Below are 20,229 nucleotides of genomic sequence, written 5' to 3' on the forward strand. Positions count from 1 at the left end.
TGGGTTTTTTTGTTTTTTTGTGTGTGTGTTTGGTTTCGTTTTTAGTTTCTGTATCATTTATTTCTGCTTTAACCTTTATTATTTCCTTCCTTCTGCTTGCTTTAGCCTTTGTTCTTTAGCTCCTTCGGGTGAAAAGTTAAAGCTTGAGATTTTTCTTGCTTCCTAAGGTATGCCTGTTCCATCTTAGGACTGCTTTTGCTGCATCCCAAAGGTTTTAAACCATAGTGTTTTCACTTTTATTTGTTTCCATGTATTTTTTTTTTAATTTCGTTTTTGATTTCTTGCTTGACCCATTATTGTTTAATAGCGTGTTATTTAACATCCTGTATTTGTGGTCTTTCCAGATTTTTTTCTTGTGGTTGACTTGTAGTTTCATAGCATTGTGGTCAAAAAAGGTGCATTGGATGATTTTAGTTTTCTTGTATTTGTTAATGGCTCTTTGTGGGCTAATTTGTGATTATTCAATAGTTATTCTTGTTGGATTATCCCCTTTATTATAGTACAGTGTCCTTCTTCGTCTCTTGTTACAGTCTTTGTTTTAAAGTCTAGTTTGTTTGATATAAGTATCACTACTCTAGCTTTCTTTTGACATTCATTTGCATGTTAATTTTCTCCATCCCCTCATTTTCAATCTGCAGGGTATCTTTAGATCTCAAATGAATCTTTTATAGGCAGCATATATGGGTCTTGTTTTTTTAATCCATTCTGACACTCTGTGTCTTTTGATTAGGGTATTTAGTCCATTTACATTCAAAGCAGTTATTAATAGCAATGTATTTATTGCCATTTTATTACTTGTTCTGCCATTGTTTGGAGATTTTTTCTGATCCTTTTTTATTTTTGTTACTTTTGGACTCTCCTTTGCAATCAAAGTACCCTTTAATATTTCTTACAAGGGCCAGTCTAGTGATTAAGAACTCCTTTAGTTTTGTTTTTCTGGAAACTCTTACTCTCTCCTTCTATTCTGAGTGAAAGCCTTGCTGGATAGATTGTTCATGGCTACGGATTTTTCCCACTCAGCACTTTGAATATATCATGCCACCCCCATCCGGCTTGCCAAGTTTCTGTTGAGGAATCCCTGGCTAGCCTTATATAGGTCATCCCTTTTAAGGACTTCATTTGATTTTCTGCTTTTAAGAGTTTTTCTTTATCACTATATTTTGCAAACATAGTTATAATATGTCTTGGTATGGGCTTGCTTTAGTTGATTTTCATGGGAATTCTCTATGCCTCCTGGATTTGCAGGTCTGTTTCCTTTCCCAGATTAAGGAAATTTTTAGCTATTATTTCCTCAAGTAAATTTGCTGCCCGCTTTGCTCCCTATTCTTCTTCTGGACTCTTAAAATAGGAGAGTTACACATTTGATGGAGACAACTTGAGTTCCTAAGTCTTCTCATGTTGTGTAATTCTTTCTCTTTCATTCAGTTTCATTATTTTCCATTATTTCTAGCTCACTAATCTGTTCCTCTGCTTTTTTCAGCTTTCTGTTCATTGCATCAAGCCTGTTTCTGATCCTGTTTATTGTATTCTTCATCTCTGATTGATTCTTTTTTAATTCCTTTATCTCTGTGCTAGGGGTCTCACTGATCTTCCAGTCTTTTCTCAAGTCCAGTGAGTATCCTTATGATCATTGCTTTAAATTCTCCATCAGGCATGTTACTTATATCGGTTTCACTTTGATCTCTGGCCATGACTTTATCTTGTTCCTTCACTTTGGGTAATTTTCTCTATCTTCTCATTTTGTCTCCTGCTTCTCTGTGTTAGAAAAGCCAGTTATATCTCCTGTTCCTGAAAGTAATGGCCTAATGAAGAAGAAGTTATGTAGTGCCCAGGTCCTGGCACTTCCAGGGCACATCTCGAGTGTGTTCTGCATTCCACTGTTGTATTCTGGTTACTCTGTCCTTTAAGCCAGTTGTCCACAAGACTCTCCTCCTTTGCTGGAGGCCATGTTTCATCCCTAATGTAGATGTGGCAAATTTTAACTAGCTATGCTCTGGGCTGTTTGTGAAATGTGACCTGACACTGCTTCGTCTGGAACTGAGGCCCTGCAGAACTATGGGCTGGGTTTGTGCTGATTTTCTGGGGGAAGGGCCTGCTATGCTGGGACTGACAGAAGCTTGACTGAGAAAGGTGGTCCTCCTGGAGTGCAACGGAGTGGGGCTTGGTGTTAGCAAGTAAGGCAGCCAATGTGGATGCAGTGCTGGGTCTGTATTTATGCTGAGGGGTGGGGGAGTTAACTGGCACTGACTAGCTCCTTTGTTCTAGGAGAAGTGTCGCTGTGAATGCTGCCTCTCAGGGATATCCTCAGAGAAGAGCAAATAATGTGACCCTGATGTGTCCCAAACATTCTTCAGTTAGCTGTTTCCACATAACCTACCCCTGGGTTTTTTGTCTGCCTTCTGTCCAGGAGCAGGGCATTACCCTCCAAACTCTATCCTATCCAAGCCCACAGAACTCTAGCCCCACTTATTGCAAGAAGTCATGAAACTCAAGTCCTCTCATTTTACAAGCCATCATTTTTGGAGAAACATTCCCTTTTGAATTCCTCTGTGCGCTCCTCTCTTCCTCATCCTTCTCCATGACTGCAACTCCCTCCCCTCTACAGCACTTACAATCCATTCTCCGCTAAACCAGGTCTCCACACTTCCTACCTTTATCATTGTGGCCTCTTCTCTCCCTTTAGCTGTGGAGTTTGTTCTTTCAGTCTTCTAGTCTATTCCTGGGGTATTTAGGATAATCTGATAGTTACCTAGTTGTGTTTGTGGGACAAGAGGAGCCTAGAGTCCTCCTACTCTGTTGCCGTATTTCTCTCAAGCTGGAATCTATTAATTTCTTAAAACTACACATGAACCTATAGCTATCTCAATAAAAATTTAAATTAAAAATGACATTTGCAGTAGCATCAGAAATATTAAATATATCGGCATATATCTGGCAAAAGATGTCAAAAGACTGAACTGATAATTACAAGATATTGATAAGTGAAATTCAGGGACTACCTGAATAAATAGAAAGAGAAATTTTGGGGGTGCCTGGGTGGCTCAGTCATTAAGCGACTGCCTTTGGCTCAGGTCATGATCCCAGGGTCCTGGGATCAAGCCCCATATTGGACTCCCTGCTCAGCGGGAAGCCTCCTTCTCCCTGTCCCACTCCCCCTGCTTGTGTTCCCTCTCTCAGTGTGTCTGTCAAATAAATAAATAAAATCTTTAAAAAAATTTTCTTTTGTTCATGGATTAGTATTCTCAATATTAAAATTTCAGTTCTTAAAATTCACTAGTAGAACCAACATGTCCTTAGCAGGTTTTTTTGTTTTGTTTTGTTTTTTGACAAGTGGATATAAAATTTACATGCAAGTGCAAGAGCCTAGAACAGTCAGATAACTTTGAAAAAGAAGATCAAAGTGAAAGGCTAAAACTGCGTGATAACAAGTCTTCCTATAAAGCTTCAGGATTTAAGGGGCACCTGGGTGTCTCAGTCGGTTAAGCGTCTGCCTTTGGCTCAGGTCGTGATCCTGGGGTCCTGGGATCAAGCTCTGGCATCAGGTTCCCTGCTCAGTAGGGAGCCTGCTTCTCTCTCTCCTGCTGCTCCGCCTGCTTATGCTCTTTCCCTCTCCCTCTCTCTCAGATAAATAAATAAAATATTTTTAAAAAATAAGTAAAGCTTCAGGATTTAAGAAGTGTATTGGTTACAAGATAGACAACTTATTGGAACAGAATGGAAAGTACAGAAATAGACTGTTACATATATTGTTACCTAATTTTTGGTAAAGGTGAAAAGACAATTCAGTGAAGAAGGGATAGTCTTTTCAACAAGTGATACTAGAACAATTGGATATCTATATGCCTGAAAGAAAAAAAAATAGAATTTCTTATATGAACTTTAAGCCAAATACAAAAAGTAATGCAAAATGGATTATAAATCTAAAACTTAAAACTTTGAAGAGAAAACATAGGGTAAAGTCTTCATAGTCTTGTGTTAGGCAAAGACTTTTGAGCTATCACATCAAAAAACATAATACATAAAAGAAAAATTGATAAATTAGGCTTAAGTAAAGTTCTAAAACTTCAGAAAACACATAATGAAAAGACTAGACACAAACTAGGAGAAAATACTTTGCAAAGCATCTATACAGTTAGCAGCTTTTATTCAGAATATAGCTGCTAAAAGGCTTTATTTTTTTTTAAGATTTATTTATTTATTTTAAAGAGAGAAAGGGCACATAAGCAGAGGGAGGGGCAGAGGAAGAGCGAGAGGATCTCAAGCAGACTCCTTGCTGAGCATGGGGCCTGATGTGGAGCTTGATCTCACAACCCTAACATCAGGATGTGAGCCAAAATCAAGAGTTGGCTGCCTAATTGACTGAGGCACCCCAGCTAAAGGACTTTTGCATTCAAACTATATTAAGAACTGCCAAAACTCAATTATAAGAAAACAATATTTTTTTAAAGAAAATATGTATTTCCTTTTTTTTTTTTTTTTTTTAAGATTTTATTTGAGAGAGAGCACAAGCCGGGGGAGGGGGGAGCAGTTAGAGGGAGAAGCAGATTCCCCTCTGAGCAGGGAGCCTGATTCAGGATTCAATCCTAGGGCCCTGGGATCATGACCTGAGCTGAAGGCTGATGCTTAACTGACTGAGCCACCCAGGTGCCCAACAATGTTATTTCTAAAAATAGAGAACATATTTGAACAGACATTTTCTCAATTAATGTCAGTTAACTATATCAAAAGATACTCAACATCACTAGTTATTAGGGGAAGGTAAATTAAAACCATATGTGTTGTTTCTACACATGTATTGTAATAACTGAGATTACAAAGACCACATTAAGTATGGTCAAGGATGTGTAAGTTAGAACTCTTATACACTGCTGATGGAAATGTAACATGTTACAACCACTTTGAAAGATTGGTGACTTCTTAAAAGTTTCACACCATGTGATCTAGTGAGTCTACTATTTTATCTAAGAGAAAAAAAGGCATATTCCCATACAGTGACTTGTATGTGAATATTTATAGAAGCTTTATTTGTAATAGCTAAAAATTGGAAACACCCAAATGTTTATCAACAGAGGAATGCAGAAACAAATATGGTATGTCTCTATGCAATGGAATTGTTTTTTAGCAATAAAAAACATTGAACTGTTGATAAAATAGCAGACATGCATGAATCTCAGAATAAATATTCTGAGTAGAAGCAGCCAGTCAAAAATGAGTACAAATTATATGATTCCATTTTTGGAAGACTCAAGAAAATGCAAACTATAGCAGTAGAGAGCACATCAGAGTTTTAGCCTGGGGTGGGGTGAAAGGGGAGGATTACCAAGAGGTGGGAAGAAACTTTTAGGGATGATGAATATGTTCAATGTCATGCTTTAATAATGGTTATATGTTATAAACTTACCAAAGTATAAACTTTAAATATGTGCAGTTTGCCATATATCACTTATACTTCAGTAAAGCTGCTAAAGTCGTAATAATAACTAAAGAAGTTATCAAAATGATTTTTTCAGGGGCGCCTGGGTGGCTCAGTGGGTTAAGCCTCTGCCTTCGGCTCGGGTCATGATCCCAGGGTCCTGGGATCGAGCCCCGCATCTGGCTCTCCGCTCAGCGGGGAGCCTGCTTCCCCCTCTCTCTCTGCCTGCCTCTGTGCCTACTTGTGATCTCTGTCAAATAAATAAATAAAATCTTTTAAAAAAAAAATGATTTTTTCAGCTTTATAATTCGTTCTTCAAGATTGAGCAGTGGCAACATACAGGTACTGCCTGGTACACTTCGGCGTTTAAAATAGAGAAGAGAAATTCACTCATTAAGAGTATTGAGCAAGAAAGATTTTTTTAAAAGAATAAAACTGTTTTAAAAATTGACAGTATGTAGGGGGGCACCTGGGTGGCTCAGTGGGTTAAAGCCTCTGCCTTCAGCTCAGGTCATGATCTCAGGGTCCTGGGATCAAGCCCCGCATCGGGCTCTCTGCTCAGCAGGGAGCCTGCTTCCCCCTCTCTCTGCCTGCCTCTCTGCCTATTTGTGATCTCTCTCTCTGTCAAATAAATAAATAAAATCTTTTAAAAAAAAAAAATTGACAGTATGTATTTTGCATAAATTGAAATTTCCTAAAGAAAATTAGTCTTTCTCTTGAATTCATTCAAGAGAATCTTCTTAATATTAATCTTCTTAATATTCATTCAAGAGCATCTTCTTAATATTAGGTTAAAATAACTTTGAGGGTTTTTTTAATTCTCAGTCATAGGGGCATCTGCGTGGCTCAGTCCGTTAAGCATCGGCCTTAGGCTCAGGTCATGATCCCACAGTCCTAGGATCCAGTCCCATATCAGGCTCTCTGCCCGGTGGGGAGTCTTCTTCTCCCTCTGTCCCCACCCCCCATTCATGCGCGCTCACGCGTGCACGCACACTCTGCGCGCACGCTCTGCGCGCACGCTCTCTCTCTTTCTCTCTCTCTCTGTCTCAAAAATAAATAAATCTTGGGCGCCTGGGTGGCTCAGTGGGTTAAGCCTCTGCCTTCAGCTCAGGTCGTGATCTCAGGGTCCTGTGATCGAGTCCCGCATCAGGCTCTCTGCCTCTCTGTCTACTTGTGTTCTCTCTATGTCAAATAAATAAATAAAATCTTAAAAAAAAATAAAAAATTTAAAAAAAAAAAATAAATAAATCTTTTTAAAAATAAAAGTCTTTTTCTTAATTCTCAGTTCAGAGTATAATGTACTTTAACTTTTTTTTCTAGTTTACAGATACCAAGTGTTTTCTAAATTACAAATACCAAGTATTTAAAACTTGGTAGTTTGAGTAAATGTTTAATTGTTATGTTTTCCTTTTGGATAGTACGCACTGGAACGGCTGAAGGTCATGTGTGAAGAAGCTTTGTGTAGTAACCTCTCAGTAGAAAATGTTGCTGATACCCTTGTCCTTGCAGATTTGCACAGCGCAGAACAGTTGAAAGCACAAGCCATAGACTTTATTAATAGGTAAGCTATGCCTGTATTTCAGTGGGTGTGACACCTTCAACATTTTTTCACCGGACTTTTTTTTAAGTGTGTTTAAATCTTCAATGCAGGTGCAGTGTACTTCGACAGCTTGGGTGTAAAGATGGGAAAAACTGGAACAGCAAGTAAGATGACATCAGTTTCTGACTTAAAGTTGATCTGCATACATGAAATTAAGTGTTTGCATAGCCTTTTGCTCATCTACATAAGTATGAATCCAGATATTAGTTATATGAAGTAAACTGCCAGTTATTTTAAAAATTAATAATTTTACTTAGTGGATTCTTGAGGCTATGCTTTCTTGTAGATCAGCTTCTAATGTGAACTGGGATCGACATTTTAATTTCTTATGCACATATGCTTATAGTATATAACTGAGTCCAGGTATTTCAATGGCTATTGAAGATCTTTTCCCTAGGGCCCCTTCAGAAAGCATTTCTAAAAATGTGGGAAATACTCATTTTATCCTCTGAGGCGTGTTCCTCCAGATTTGCTTAGAAAGTCTTTACATTTGAATGTTCATCCACTGCTTCTTAGGTTAGCCAAGTAACTTGAATCATACAGTATTTTAGACTAGCTGCTGGTTCAATTTGGTCTTTCCTTTCTCTGGTAAAACTGTAAGAGGTGTGATAGTTGTTACATGTTTCTAAGCCGGGCCTTCTGAGTATGAACTACTAGAAATTATTATTCCCTTCTTATGTTTTCTTCTCTCATTTTTAGAATGATTTGTCTACGTTTTATAATTTTTTAAATCAAAGAAGAGTTGATAGTGTAAAGAATTTGTTCCTGCTTTTGATTAGGTTTTACCTGTAAACTATTCAGTTCCATTTTCACATATTATCAAAAGTTGATAAGTGAAAAAAGACAGTGTTAGAGACGATAAAATGAGTGTTGACCATTTAATTACTTCCCATTGTTTTCATGTATGACCACTTTTAAGTTATTGGCTGTTCTGTATATTGACTGTTGTGTGGTAATACATTATCATCATGGCATTTGATCCTAAAAAATCCATTTGAATCAAAAATATAATGTATTAGCAGTAAATGATAATTTTGTGATCCTTTGTACTTAGCCACTTTCAAGTTCTAATTGTATTCTGTTAAGAAAATATTACATTGAACAACTTTTCTCCACTGTCAACAAATGCCGGTTTATTTCACATCCCCTGGAGAAGCTGTTGTAGATGCACATCTTCAATAGATATTTGTTGAATTAAATAAATGAAAATGCCAGGTATATTGATAGGTATCTTTGTGATTCTGAACAATTAGTTAAAATTATAAACACAATGACATAGAGGTAGTATGATGTCAGGCAAATTAAAAAAGTTGTTTTATTGTTATTAGCTACTGTTTAGTTCCACAAACATTTACCTAGTACTCTTGTGTCTCAAACACCATGCTAAGGAGTTTCATATAAAAATGATTAGGAAAAATCCTCTCTTGAGAAATTTATCTATTGATAAAAACTAAGTACATGAATATGTTATTATAATGTGGTAAGTAATATGATAAAGGAAGATATGTACAGGGCACTGGATAAAGATTGGACGGTTTAGGTATGGCTTTCTGTAGATGACTTCTGAGCCTTTAAACACGAATAGGAATTAATAAAACTGAGAAGGAAATAACAGGCATTGTGAACAGAAAGGATAGCTCCGTCCAAAGTATAGAAGCATGAAGCAGTAGGTAATCATTCATTTGACAGGTATTTATATTTACTATCCAGTAAATACCCTAGGTACTATGCTTATACAAAGAATATAGTGGTGAACATGATGAACGTTCCCCTGCCTTCATGGGGTTTATAGCTTAGCAGGAGGCAAATTGGAATTAGATAAGTAATTGAAATAAAGTGTAACAATAGATACTATATAACATACCCATCCAAGCATATAGCAAAAGAACCTTACCTAAGCTAGGGGAAGAAAGCCTTTTTGAGGAATTATTGAAAAAACACCTGAAGTATTAGTAGGAGTTGATAGTATTGAAGTAGAAGGAGAAGAGCAGAGGGCAAAAGTTGGAACTCTAGAGAAAACCTGTGTGTAACAGCCCGGGAAAAGAGCTATTGAAAGAGCTGATACACAAATGGTAACAATGGGAGTTAGGACTATGTAGAAAAGTGTAACATAATTCCAGAGTATAGAACTTCCAGAAGAATTTAAGAGTTTCTGTTGCAACATAAAATACCAGTAAGGTGAAGATGGTATTTTCATGAATTCATGGGGCCTGATGACATAGAGAAATGAAGTGTTTAAAACATTTTGAAATTTGTAAGTTTTAAAAATAATAATGTGTTTTGAAAAGTACTCTTTAATAAACATAACATAACTTTATTTTTCAGCCAAGCAGCGGACATAATGGAAACATCAGGGTGGAAGTCCATGATTCAGTCTCACCCTCATTTAGTAGCAGAAGCCTTCCGAGCACTAGCGTCTGCACAGTGTCCACAGTTTGGCATTCCACGCAAACGGCTAAAACAGTCCTGAAATCTTCCATGAACTGTAGAAAAATGGAATTGACTTTTACTCCTCCAGGTCCAGAAGGATTCTAATATACAAACCATAAGCAAGAGTTGTTTCTGTTGTCTTGTCCACAGAACAGAAGCTGAAAAAGCATATTGCTTGCATTTCAGGTGGATAATTTATGGTTTATTCTTCAGCTTTAAATTAGACTGATTATACTCTAATTCACTTCAAGGCCTTAAATTATCTTCAGTGACTTCTCTTGTTCATATAATACTTTAATTTTTTTATTGTGCCTTGTCATTTTGACTAAGGCTATGCAGGATTGCACTAGGTCCATAATGCAGTAATATTGATAACTGAAGATATTAAGTTTCAAAAGGATCTTCCATTAGTTTGAGAAAAAAGCAAAATGAATTTTATAGGGTTTGTCCTGTGCTGTCTCAAAGTTTAAAACTAGGTTCTTCTTAAAAGCACTTGAATTGGAGATTACTGATAATGTCTCCAGTCTAAGTTCTATACATATAGGAGAACCTGCTTACCTTCAAGGTAAGTTACGGCAATACACTGCTTCAATTCTAATTTATTTTTCATTTCAGGGGGCAAATATGCAATGAGTTGGCCCAAATTTTTAGTAAAATTTGTGATGTTTGTCTGTGTGTTGACTGTCCAACAAACTAAGAAAAGCATAACAAACTTTCGCTTGTGTTTTTTGTGGATTTATTCAAGTTTACAATGATTGAGAACTGATTGAGGTTAAGATTTCAATAAAAAGAAAGCATGTTTTATGCTGAATTAATTTTTTTAATTTATAGTGACATACATTTATATGAAGAATTCTGTCCATGTTGAAAGTAAGGATGACCAAATGTAAATTTAAGGAGTGGGCCAATTAAGAAAGATATATATGCACTTTTAATGTGTAACTTTTGTATGCTAAATGGTACATATATTTTTTTTGTTTTTGATGGTATTAATAAGGTATAATTAATTGTGTCTTAACTTTTGAAAGAATTTTTTAAGACCAATGGAGGCAATTGGGATGTTTATGATAATAGATAAGAACGATATCCTTGATTATAGTTAAATTGGTTTAAATTTCAGATATTTATTATTGAATTTATTCCTGTCTTATCACACTTTGGAGAAGGCAACTGAATAAACAAATCCTGGATACTCTACTCTCCTCCTGAAAACAGTGAACTTATATTATTTGCAGGCTAAAGGAGAGAGCCCTTAGAAATATGTCAGGCCACACTCTGAACCTTTTTTCCCCCCTAGCTTTCTCCTTTCTGTTTCAGTTACTGTACTAACATTGTGGATGATATTGAAATTCTGCATAATGTGAACAGGATAAACTATTTATAAACTGCTTTTCATGGGCCAGTTCTTTATTATAAATGAATTTAGCTTTAAACACATACACATGTTCAGTGTTTGGATAGCTCTGTTCATAGTGGAGGTCTGTTCTGGTGCATTATCCCAGAGAAGTAGGAGTGATCAGTGGCAAGTCACTGCATTTGATTTTCTATGATAGTGACAGTATGCTTCTTAGGCAAGATTTATACTTGACCACAAGGGAAAAAGTGTCACTAGAAAAAAAACACATATACCTATATATTCACGTACATACTTTATTCCCCAGATTAAAATTTGTATGATGTGTTTGTTTAATTTTTGAATTTAGGACAAAAGGAGAAAAATGAAGCCTGAGGTTTTAAAATAGATTTCGTTTTTGTTATCTCTTTGTTAGGTAGTCACTGAAGCAATCTTAATATATAAAGAGTGATTCATACTTACATTAAGCAAGCACTGTCAAATAAGCATTTGTTAATCCACAACAAACTATAGTTTGAAAAGATCATATTTTCAGATAGCTTCATTTCTTTCTGTGTAGTTTAATGGGAATCTTTCTTATGTTAACTTATATTTGAAACTGGAAAAATCCCTTGGGATAGAAGGATTCTTACATGTTATTGGACTCCATCCTATGTAAGAATACTGTAGGGAGTAGAACCTCCCTTCCTTAACTAGATTGAATCCATTAAATTTATAATGTACAAATTTTATACACACACATACATATACATGTTAAGATTTTAATATTTTTCCAAGGTCTTAAAACAAAATTCCTCAGGCTAGAACCTGAGAACCTTGTTTTCAAAAAAGTACTGGTGTATCCATTTATATCAAATATACACAGGCTCATTGTGAATTAATTCAATGCTTATATCTACATTTCTAACGATAGTGACTTCAGTAATAACACCCATATAATGAACACTGCAGCTTGCTCCTACCTACTTACTTTAGTGTTTATTGCAGATCTTAAGGTTTTTATTATAAAATTGTTTTTTGGTTTTGTTCTAAGTTTGGTAGCACATTTTGTACCAAAAACGTCAAACACTGTGCTGTGAGGAGATACACATTCGTAGAAATGTCCACTTTTCAGATTATATAATGCCTACCATTATACTAACAGAATCATATCATAGTTGATTTATTTTTTTTTTTAATTTATTATGGGGTTTTGTTTTTTTTGGTATTGTGGGTTCTTGAGGCAGTGAAAAAAAAATGTATTCTGATGTGAGTGCTCTAATAGCCTTTTTTTCATTTTGAAACTACACACATTGTTTTCAGTAGGGACAGGATCTGTCTGTCCTGAACAATTTTGCCTTTTATTAGCCTGCTCTTGTTTCCCTTTTGTCACCTAAACAGAGCTTTTCCTTAGAAAAGTAGTGATTGGTTTTAAATGTTACATGTTATCAAAGTAACCATTGGAGAGCTGTTCATTAGCTTGAGATACAGAAATACTGTATTTGTGCCTTTTTCGTTTTTAAATTTTAACATACATTGGTATTTAGAGCACAAATATGAAGGTGCCATAATGTTATGGCTTGCCATTGTTACCTCCTTGAATATTCGTGTGTCATTGTCTTGAAATAGTAATTGGAGAACCATGCATGTATTATGTCATCTGGGTCTGTGTGTGTGTGTGTGTGTGTGTACACGTACTTGTGTTTGCTTGGACTTGCGTGTGGTATGTTCAGAAGAGTGAATTTCTGAAAATAGGACTCAGTTAAATGTTGAAAATTCAGGTTAGTTGAAATATTTCATTAAATGAGCTTTATTTTGGGGGGCAGTTGATAGGAAATTATAATTTTCAAAAATGTGACCATTTACTGCATGATGAAATGTGAAAACAGTGCCTTTTTAGGACATCAAGTTTAAAGTTAAGTTTTTAAATATTCACAAAGATATCTTAAAAACTTGTCGTGAACATTATTAGCTTATTTTTAAACTAGACCTAAGTTAGAATTTAAATTGCCAAAAGCATAATTACTGATTTATTTACCCATTTAAGTTTTGTGCATAAATGTAAAACCTAAGTAAAAGTTTTTATAAAAATGTGGCTCATACATGCTACCCAGTGTTACTAAATTAGAACACTAGAGACTTCAGTAAATTGTTTTGTTAAAATCCAACTCAACAAGCTTTCTTCCTAGCAAGGTATTTGAAAGATGAATTATTCTGACTTGTACATTCTTGCTCTTTGATGCATAAAATAAAAATATTCAATGTATTCTTGCGAAAGGAGGTGGATGAGTGGGCTTTACTGTTTTCAGATTATAAAAACAGCACTTTCAACACATAAGAGTATTTTTTTTTTTTTGTAAGCCTCCTTTATACAAATTATGAGCTCTACTTTAAGTGTTCATGGGATGATGTCAATTTTAGGTCTAGTTGAACAAATATTGAGTGCCTATCATATGCAAGACTCCTCTTCACTAGGAATGAAATCACCACACCGTGTCTTCTGTTTGCAGTATGTGGACTTCATGTTTAAAAAGGAATTCTTATATTTAAATCTTTTTCTGTTTGTTAGAGTTTATCGTTGTATACTGTAACCCAGTTAATTTCACATCCAGTTTTTTAGAATGAAGATATAACTTCAGTGAGTCCCATTTTTGAAAATAAAATTCTGCTAAAATTATTTAAAAATTAGTTCTGGGGGCACTTGATTTTCAAGATTCAAATGTGTAAAGACTTATATGAACTTTTCAGCCTCATTTTTAATCAGCTGATGTTAATGATGAGATACATACTTTTTGTATCTTGTTGCTGAAAATATTTTTTGCATTTCAGCACGTTGAGTTAAAATAAAGTTGTTACTACTTATTCAGAATTAATTGGTTTATTTTGTGTTTATTTGAAAATAAGAACTCTTTCATTTTCAGTTCCTATGAATGTTTTGCAAAAGAGCCATGTGTTTGATGTAGTAACTTTAAATTATGCGTAGTAGTTAATTCTCCTACATTGGAAAACTAGTATTTTTTGGAACCTACTAAAGACTTATTCCTTAACTGTGAGATATACCTATATTTGCTTTTATGTATGCATTAGTATTGAAAGATTTATGCTAATGTCCTGTAGCTTTAATGTAGTACTTAAAGATCACCTCTCCCTGGTCCTTCTGTTCCTTCTTCGTTATTAACAGACCACTTAATTATTTGCTGCCATCAAAAAGGGCAAAATTGGGGCAATGCATTCCTGGCCTCGTTTAATAACAGTAACACAATTAGTGCATAAAAATTGTGGCCAAAGTGGCAGTATGAATGCATAGTGGAAAAACCTTCCATACACCCAACACACATATACACATGTGCACACACACTACATTACCCTTAGAAGAATAAAGGAACGCCTAAAAACTTAAGAACATTGTCTATTCAATTAAAGTAATATAGGACAGGTAGTGGTTATATTCTAAACTTTAAATGAATTATGTATAACCATTCCCTTTCTACTCTGCAACAGTAAGCATTCTGAATATATATTTTTTAGAACATTGGAATGTAGTGTTTCCTTAGTTCTACCACCCAAGAATCATTTATTTCTAAGAGAATACCAAAAGTAGTATTTGTTTTGATCACTACTTTTTTTTTTTTTTTTCAATATCCATTCAATTTTAATTTGGTCACACTTTTAAATAGAAGACACACTGGTAGAAATCTTGCGTGTGATACGTTGTTGCTACTTTTTTGGTATCAGAAAGGTTTGCTTGTATCTGCAAGGGATAGTGGCAAAAAAGGTTTGTCCTTTCTGTTATGAATGCTGCCTTTTCACCTCTTCTTCTGTTGCCTTACATCCATAATTTTTTTATGAAGGATTCAGATATAGCCAGACAATTGTAGGATTTAGGAATAACAGTACAGCATACTCACATGTGCATGCTTGTGCGCATGCACGCACACACCCCCCCCCCAAAACCAAACAAAAAAAACAGTGTCCTGACAATTCTGATACTTAACTTTGCTCTAAAATAAATTTATTGCTATGGCAGGTTGTTAGAATGTGCTTGAGTTTTTAGCTAAAAAGTTGTGCAATTCATGAAAATGGAATGGGCAGAAATGAGAAAAAATAAAAATGACGTGCAGCTGAAAAAGAGGAACAAAATTAGATGCATCAAACTTGATAAATACCAGAGATGCAAAGCAGGAATTTGAATCAATAGAAGACAAAGCTCATAAGTGCTCCCAGATTACAAAGACAAGAATAGATGAAAATAAAGATGATTCAGTTTAATTTCTATATCCAGATAATTAAATAGAGTGCCAGGCATTATACCAAACTTGGTAATACAAACAAAATATAAATAGCTCATATCCTCATAAGTGTATTCTTGAAGAAAGCACAGTTATATAATATGTATGTGAATTGTGATAGGAGTACAAGAGTACCACCTAATCTGGGAGGGTGATGGAGATCCCGGATACCCTCTGAGGAAATGATATCTAAATTGAAATTAAGTGGAAGTTAGGCAGCTTAGTGGGAGTATCATCCACCCCATTATGTGAAATCCCAGAGGTTGAACCAAAGTTCATGTAGAATGTGTATGGGAATGAAGATGAACATGGCTATATCCTTACATGTAAGAGAAGGAAAGAATAAACCAGAAGATGATGGTCATGATTTTTTTGAAGAAATCAGAGGAGTCAAGTTTTAACTTGAGGGATTTTAAGTGTGGTTATGTCATGATCAATAATCTATCAATCTTCAAATGAACTGCAGGGGCCTAGAGGAGAAGGTAAGGAAAGTTCTGAAGAGATGAGGAATGCTCGTGCTCTGCTAGGCCAGGAGCTCTGAAATGGAAAAAAAGGGAGAAATCTGTGAGAAAATACTGTGAGGGCTTGGAAATAAATTACATATGGTAGAAGGAACAGACAGGATTCAGGAGTGACCCCTGGGTGTTGTATTTGAGCAACAGGATGGAGGGTAGTACCATTCACTGATAAAGTAATCACAAGGGTAACAGCAGCTTTGAGAGAAAAGCAATTATTTTGATTTGGAGCCTGTTAGGCTTAAGATTCCTATTGGACATTCTGATTGGGTATGTGAATCTTAGACATGAGAGTGATCTGGGTTATCAAGTCAGGAATCCTCAACATAAAGAAGATAATCGGTGCATGCAGGTTAGTAAAAAGCATAGGGAAGAAACAAGAATAGAGAAAGTAGCTTTTACAAAAGACAATGAATGGTCACAAAGATAAAACCAGAAGAGTGACCCATCCCAGAAGTTAGAAAAAACAATGCTTCACGAGAAGAAATGGCTAACAGCGTCAAATGCTGACCCATCAAGTAGGAAGTTAGAAAATGAATTCAGTATTTGAAAGAGGATCTGACAAGAGTCTGAAGTGGGGAAAGAAGTAGGTGGGATTGGAGTGAGAAAATGGATGCTCCAAGTACAGAACGGCGTAGGATGTTCGGCGAAAACAGCAGGGAAGAAACTAGCTATGGGTTAGGGTTTAGGATCAGTTTCTTACTTTGATCTCTTCTATGCTAGGAGAAGTTGTGTATATTAAGGTAACGGCAAGGAGTCAGAAAGTAGAAAACAGATGGGATTACTGAGGTTTTTAGTCAGAAGAGAAGAGAAATGGAATTAGATACCAGACAGGAAGATTGCTCCTAACGTGCAAGGGAGAAATGATGGATGCAGAGTCAGACTTATACATTGTTTTGTTTTGGTCTGAAAGTTGATATTTTATGTCTCATTCCTTGTGAAGTCAACTATTCAGAATAAAGGGGGCAGGTGATGGGTTTAGAGCAGGGATCAGAAAACTTACTTCATAAAGGATTTAGATAGTAAATATTTTACCTATTCAATTATGCCATTGTAGCATGAAAGCTGCCATAGACAGTATGTAAACAAACTGGGTGTGTCCCGTTAGAACTATTTACAAAAGCAGGTATTCGGCTGGATTTGACTATTGTGCCATAGTTCGCTGAGTTCAAAAGTTCGAGAAGACCAGAGTAGTTTTGGAATAACAGATATGAAAATACATGGATGGCCCAGTTGAGATTGGAGACCATGACTTTACAGAGGATGAGTTAAGGGTAACAAATCTTTACATAATTGATAATATCAAAGACATAATTGGAAAACAGTGACTAAAGCTATTAATCACTTTTCTTTAAAAAAGATGAAATTCTGGAGTGCCTGGATGATTCCATTGGTAGAGGATGTGACTTGATCTCAGGGTTGTAAGTTCAAGCTACACTTTGAGTGTAAAGATTACTTTAAAATATTTTAAATGAATTTTGGAAATGAGAAAATATATAGTAAAGTTCATCAACAGTTATACAAACCCAGACACAATGGGTGACTTGTAAATTGGAAAGATAGATAGTGTGAGCATCCAAGAAGTAAGTATTTTAAAAGTCCTATTTCTCTGACCAGACTTCAGTGAGAGAAATTCTTGCTCAAAAACTCTTAGCTGTGTAATAATTCACTTCTAATGTTAGCATTTAAATTATATAGAAGTGGTGTATTAACACAGTCCCTAAAGTGTAGGCAATGATGAATATTGACAAAAATTAATCTGAGCGTAGGAAGTTGAGGCTTATAAGGACTGGCAATGAGTATTAAACTGTTAGAAGGAAGTCTAACTTATTGTAACATACGTAAATATAAATGTAAAACTTGACCACAACTCCCTGACCCCAACCTGGTGCGTTCCCAACCCTGCCTGCCCTCCGCCCCCACTTTCAGGATGACCTACGGAGACAGCTATTAGCCTCCCTGCAGAGGGGTCTTCTTGCCTTGCTGATGAACCTTGACTAGTTTAGAAGTATAAACCAGGGGCACCTGGGTGGCTCAGTGGGTTAAAGCCTCTGCCTTCGGCTCAGGTCATGATCCCAGGGTCCTGAGATCGAGCCCCGCATTGGGCTCTCTGCTCAGCAGGGAGCCTGCTTCCCCCTCTCTCTCTGCCTGCCTCTCTGCCTACTTGTGATCTCTGTCTGTCAAATAAATAAATAAAATCTTAAAAAAAAGGAAGTATAAACCATATAAAATGTAAAAATATAAATGTTATAAATGTTAGAGTGGTCATCTATTGTAAATATAAAGGAAACCAGACAGGAGGAAGATGGGGAACTGGAATTGGGAAATAAAAATACAAAATTCTTCCTCTTGCATAAATGGGAATTAAAAATTTTTTTTACTGATTTTTAAACATTGAGTTATAAACACTTAAGAACTTTTTAAAATTAAGAAGCTTAAACTATCCACTGGTAGAATTTAAAATAGACTACATACATATCCTCTAAAACATATGTGTGTGTCACAGTGGGGGAGAACCCAATTAGGACACCAAAAAGAGAAGGCAAAGAAAATTACAAAGATCTAGCAGAAGTAGTATGACAATTGGAATAGGTTAAAGTTATTCAGCAATGATCTCATTCAGCAGGTTGTGCGAGCTCGAAATGTAATAATGAGAGAGAAATGCCCTATTCTGATAGAGTTTACTATAAAACCAATAATAAAATATAAGCCTTGTGAAAGGGAAGTAAAGGATTTTGTGAAGCACATCTCACAGTCCACAAATGTTAGCCGCATAGAAGAAGAAGAGCATTTTTTATAAAGGGATAAGTGTGACAGCCCAGGGGAAAACCTACTGAAATACAGTAGAGCTGAAGGGTAGTGCTTTTTGTTGTTGTGTAGTGTCTCTGTGTTTCTGTGTCTTTTCTTGAGGATAGAAATCCAAGTGAGAGAATCCCAGTAGGACTAAGTCAGGGAAAACCCTTTTAAGTTCTAAATTGCCCAAATTGACTAGACCAAGGAAAAAAAGTGGAAAAAATTATCAAATAATTACCTCCACAAAAGGCTTGGAATTGGGTTGACTTTATGTGGAAATGATTTCAAACTTTCTAGGAACTGATCATTCCCATGATACATGAATTGAAGTAAACGCTGAAAAGTATTTTCTTTTAAGCTACTATAAACCAGGTAACCTTAGGAAATTGCAGAAAGTAAAGGAAATCATACGTTTAAGACCGATGCAGGGTCCTAGTGGTAGCGGTAGCCTAGTAAATATTCTCACCAACTGTAATTGTGGATTTGTTCATTTCTCCTTTGAGTCCTGGCAGTGTTTGAATATGAAGCTCTTTTTATTAGATACACACATAGTTAGGATTTTTACATTTTTCTAATGACTTGATCTTTAATCATAATAAAACAGTCCTTTTTATCGCTCAGAATGCTGTCTTGAAGTCTAAAGTTCACACATTAGCATGGTGCATATAATGGCACTCTCAATTGCAACCTATTTGTGTTTTTATATCTAAAGTGAGTCTTTTGTAGACACTGTATAGTTGTGTCTTATTTTTTTATCCAGTCTAATACGTTCTGCTTTTTAACTGGTGTGTGTAAACTATAAAATATATTTTATAAATTACATTATATAATTACTGATATGTTAGAATTTACGTGTTGTCTTAATATTGCTTTTCTTTATTTCCTTTGTCTTTTGTTCCTTTGTTGCTCCTTTCCTGCTTTTTGTATTTTTTTTTTTTAAGATTTTATTTATTTATTTGACAGACAGAGATCACAAGTAGGCAGAGTCAGGCAGAGAGAGAGTGTGGAGGGAGCAGGCTTCCCGCTGAGCAGAGAACCCAATGTGGGACTCAGTCTCAGGACCCTGAGATCATGACCTGAGCTGAAGGCAGAGGCTTACTCCACTGAGCCACCCAGGCGCTTTTTGTTTGTTTGTTTGTTTTTAAGTTTTTAATATTCTATTTCTTCTTTTTTATTACATATTCTGTGTTATTTCTTCTTTTTACTTTTGAATCTATACTTTTTTGCATTTTTGGTCATTGTTCTAGACTTTACAATATGTATCCTTATCACAGTCTACTTGCAGTGTTGCATCATTTCATGTAAACTATAAAACATGCACAACTGTTTCATTTATCACAGTCTTTTGCACCACTCTTGTCACATGCTTTACTTCAACATATATTATAAACCCTAAAATATCATGTTATATCATGTTATAGTTATTGTTATCATGTTATAGTTATTCTTCTATCATGTTATAGTTATTGTTCTAAATACAATGTCATGTTATGGTTATTGTTCTAAACAGTGAATAGCACTTTTAAAGAAATTAAAGAGAGGAAAATTAATGAAAAATATTTTCTATTTACCCATATTTACTATTTCAATGCTCTTATTCCCATAAATCTGACTTTCCATCTATTTATTGCATTTATTTAGAGAGCTACGGAGACAGTTTTGGATAAGTTAGTGATTGATAATCTGAAAAGTAAACAAATGTACAAATAAAAACATTAACTCCTGGAACCAAAATAGTCCTACAGAGAGGGAATGAAATCAGCATACTATGTGCCCCACCCGAGAACGATGTTTTTGTACCAGCATCATGTTGTATACACTGAATAGTATCATAACCACAAATTGTGATTTTATGC

General features: G+C 35.5%; 1 protein-coding gene across 1 annotated transcript in view; it reads left to right on the forward strand.

The window, feature by feature from the left end:
* SPOPL (speckle type BTB/POZ protein like) overlaps window positions 1-10,832 on the forward strand; it is a 63,163-nt gene extending 52,331 nt beyond the window's left edge. Inside the window, exons 9-11 of the mRNA XM_080798272.1 lie at window positions 6,832-6,974; window positions 7,064-7,117; window positions 9,339-10,832. Of these exons, the coding sequence (XP_080654398.1) occupies window positions 6,832-6,974; window positions 7,064-7,117; window positions 9,339-9,483 (342 nt within the window). The 3' untranslated portion in view covers window positions 9,484-10,832. The remainder of the gene's footprint in view (window positions 1-6,831; window positions 6,975-7,063; window positions 7,118-9,338) is intronic.
* The last annotated feature ends 9,397 nt before the right edge of the window (window positions 10,833-20,229 follow it).

The sequence above is a fragment of the Martes martes genome (genome assembly GCF_963455335.1).
Source record: "Martes martes genome assembly, chromosome: 3".
Lineage (NCBI taxonomy): Eukaryota > Metazoa > Chordata > Mammalia > Carnivora > Mustelidae > Martes > Martes martes.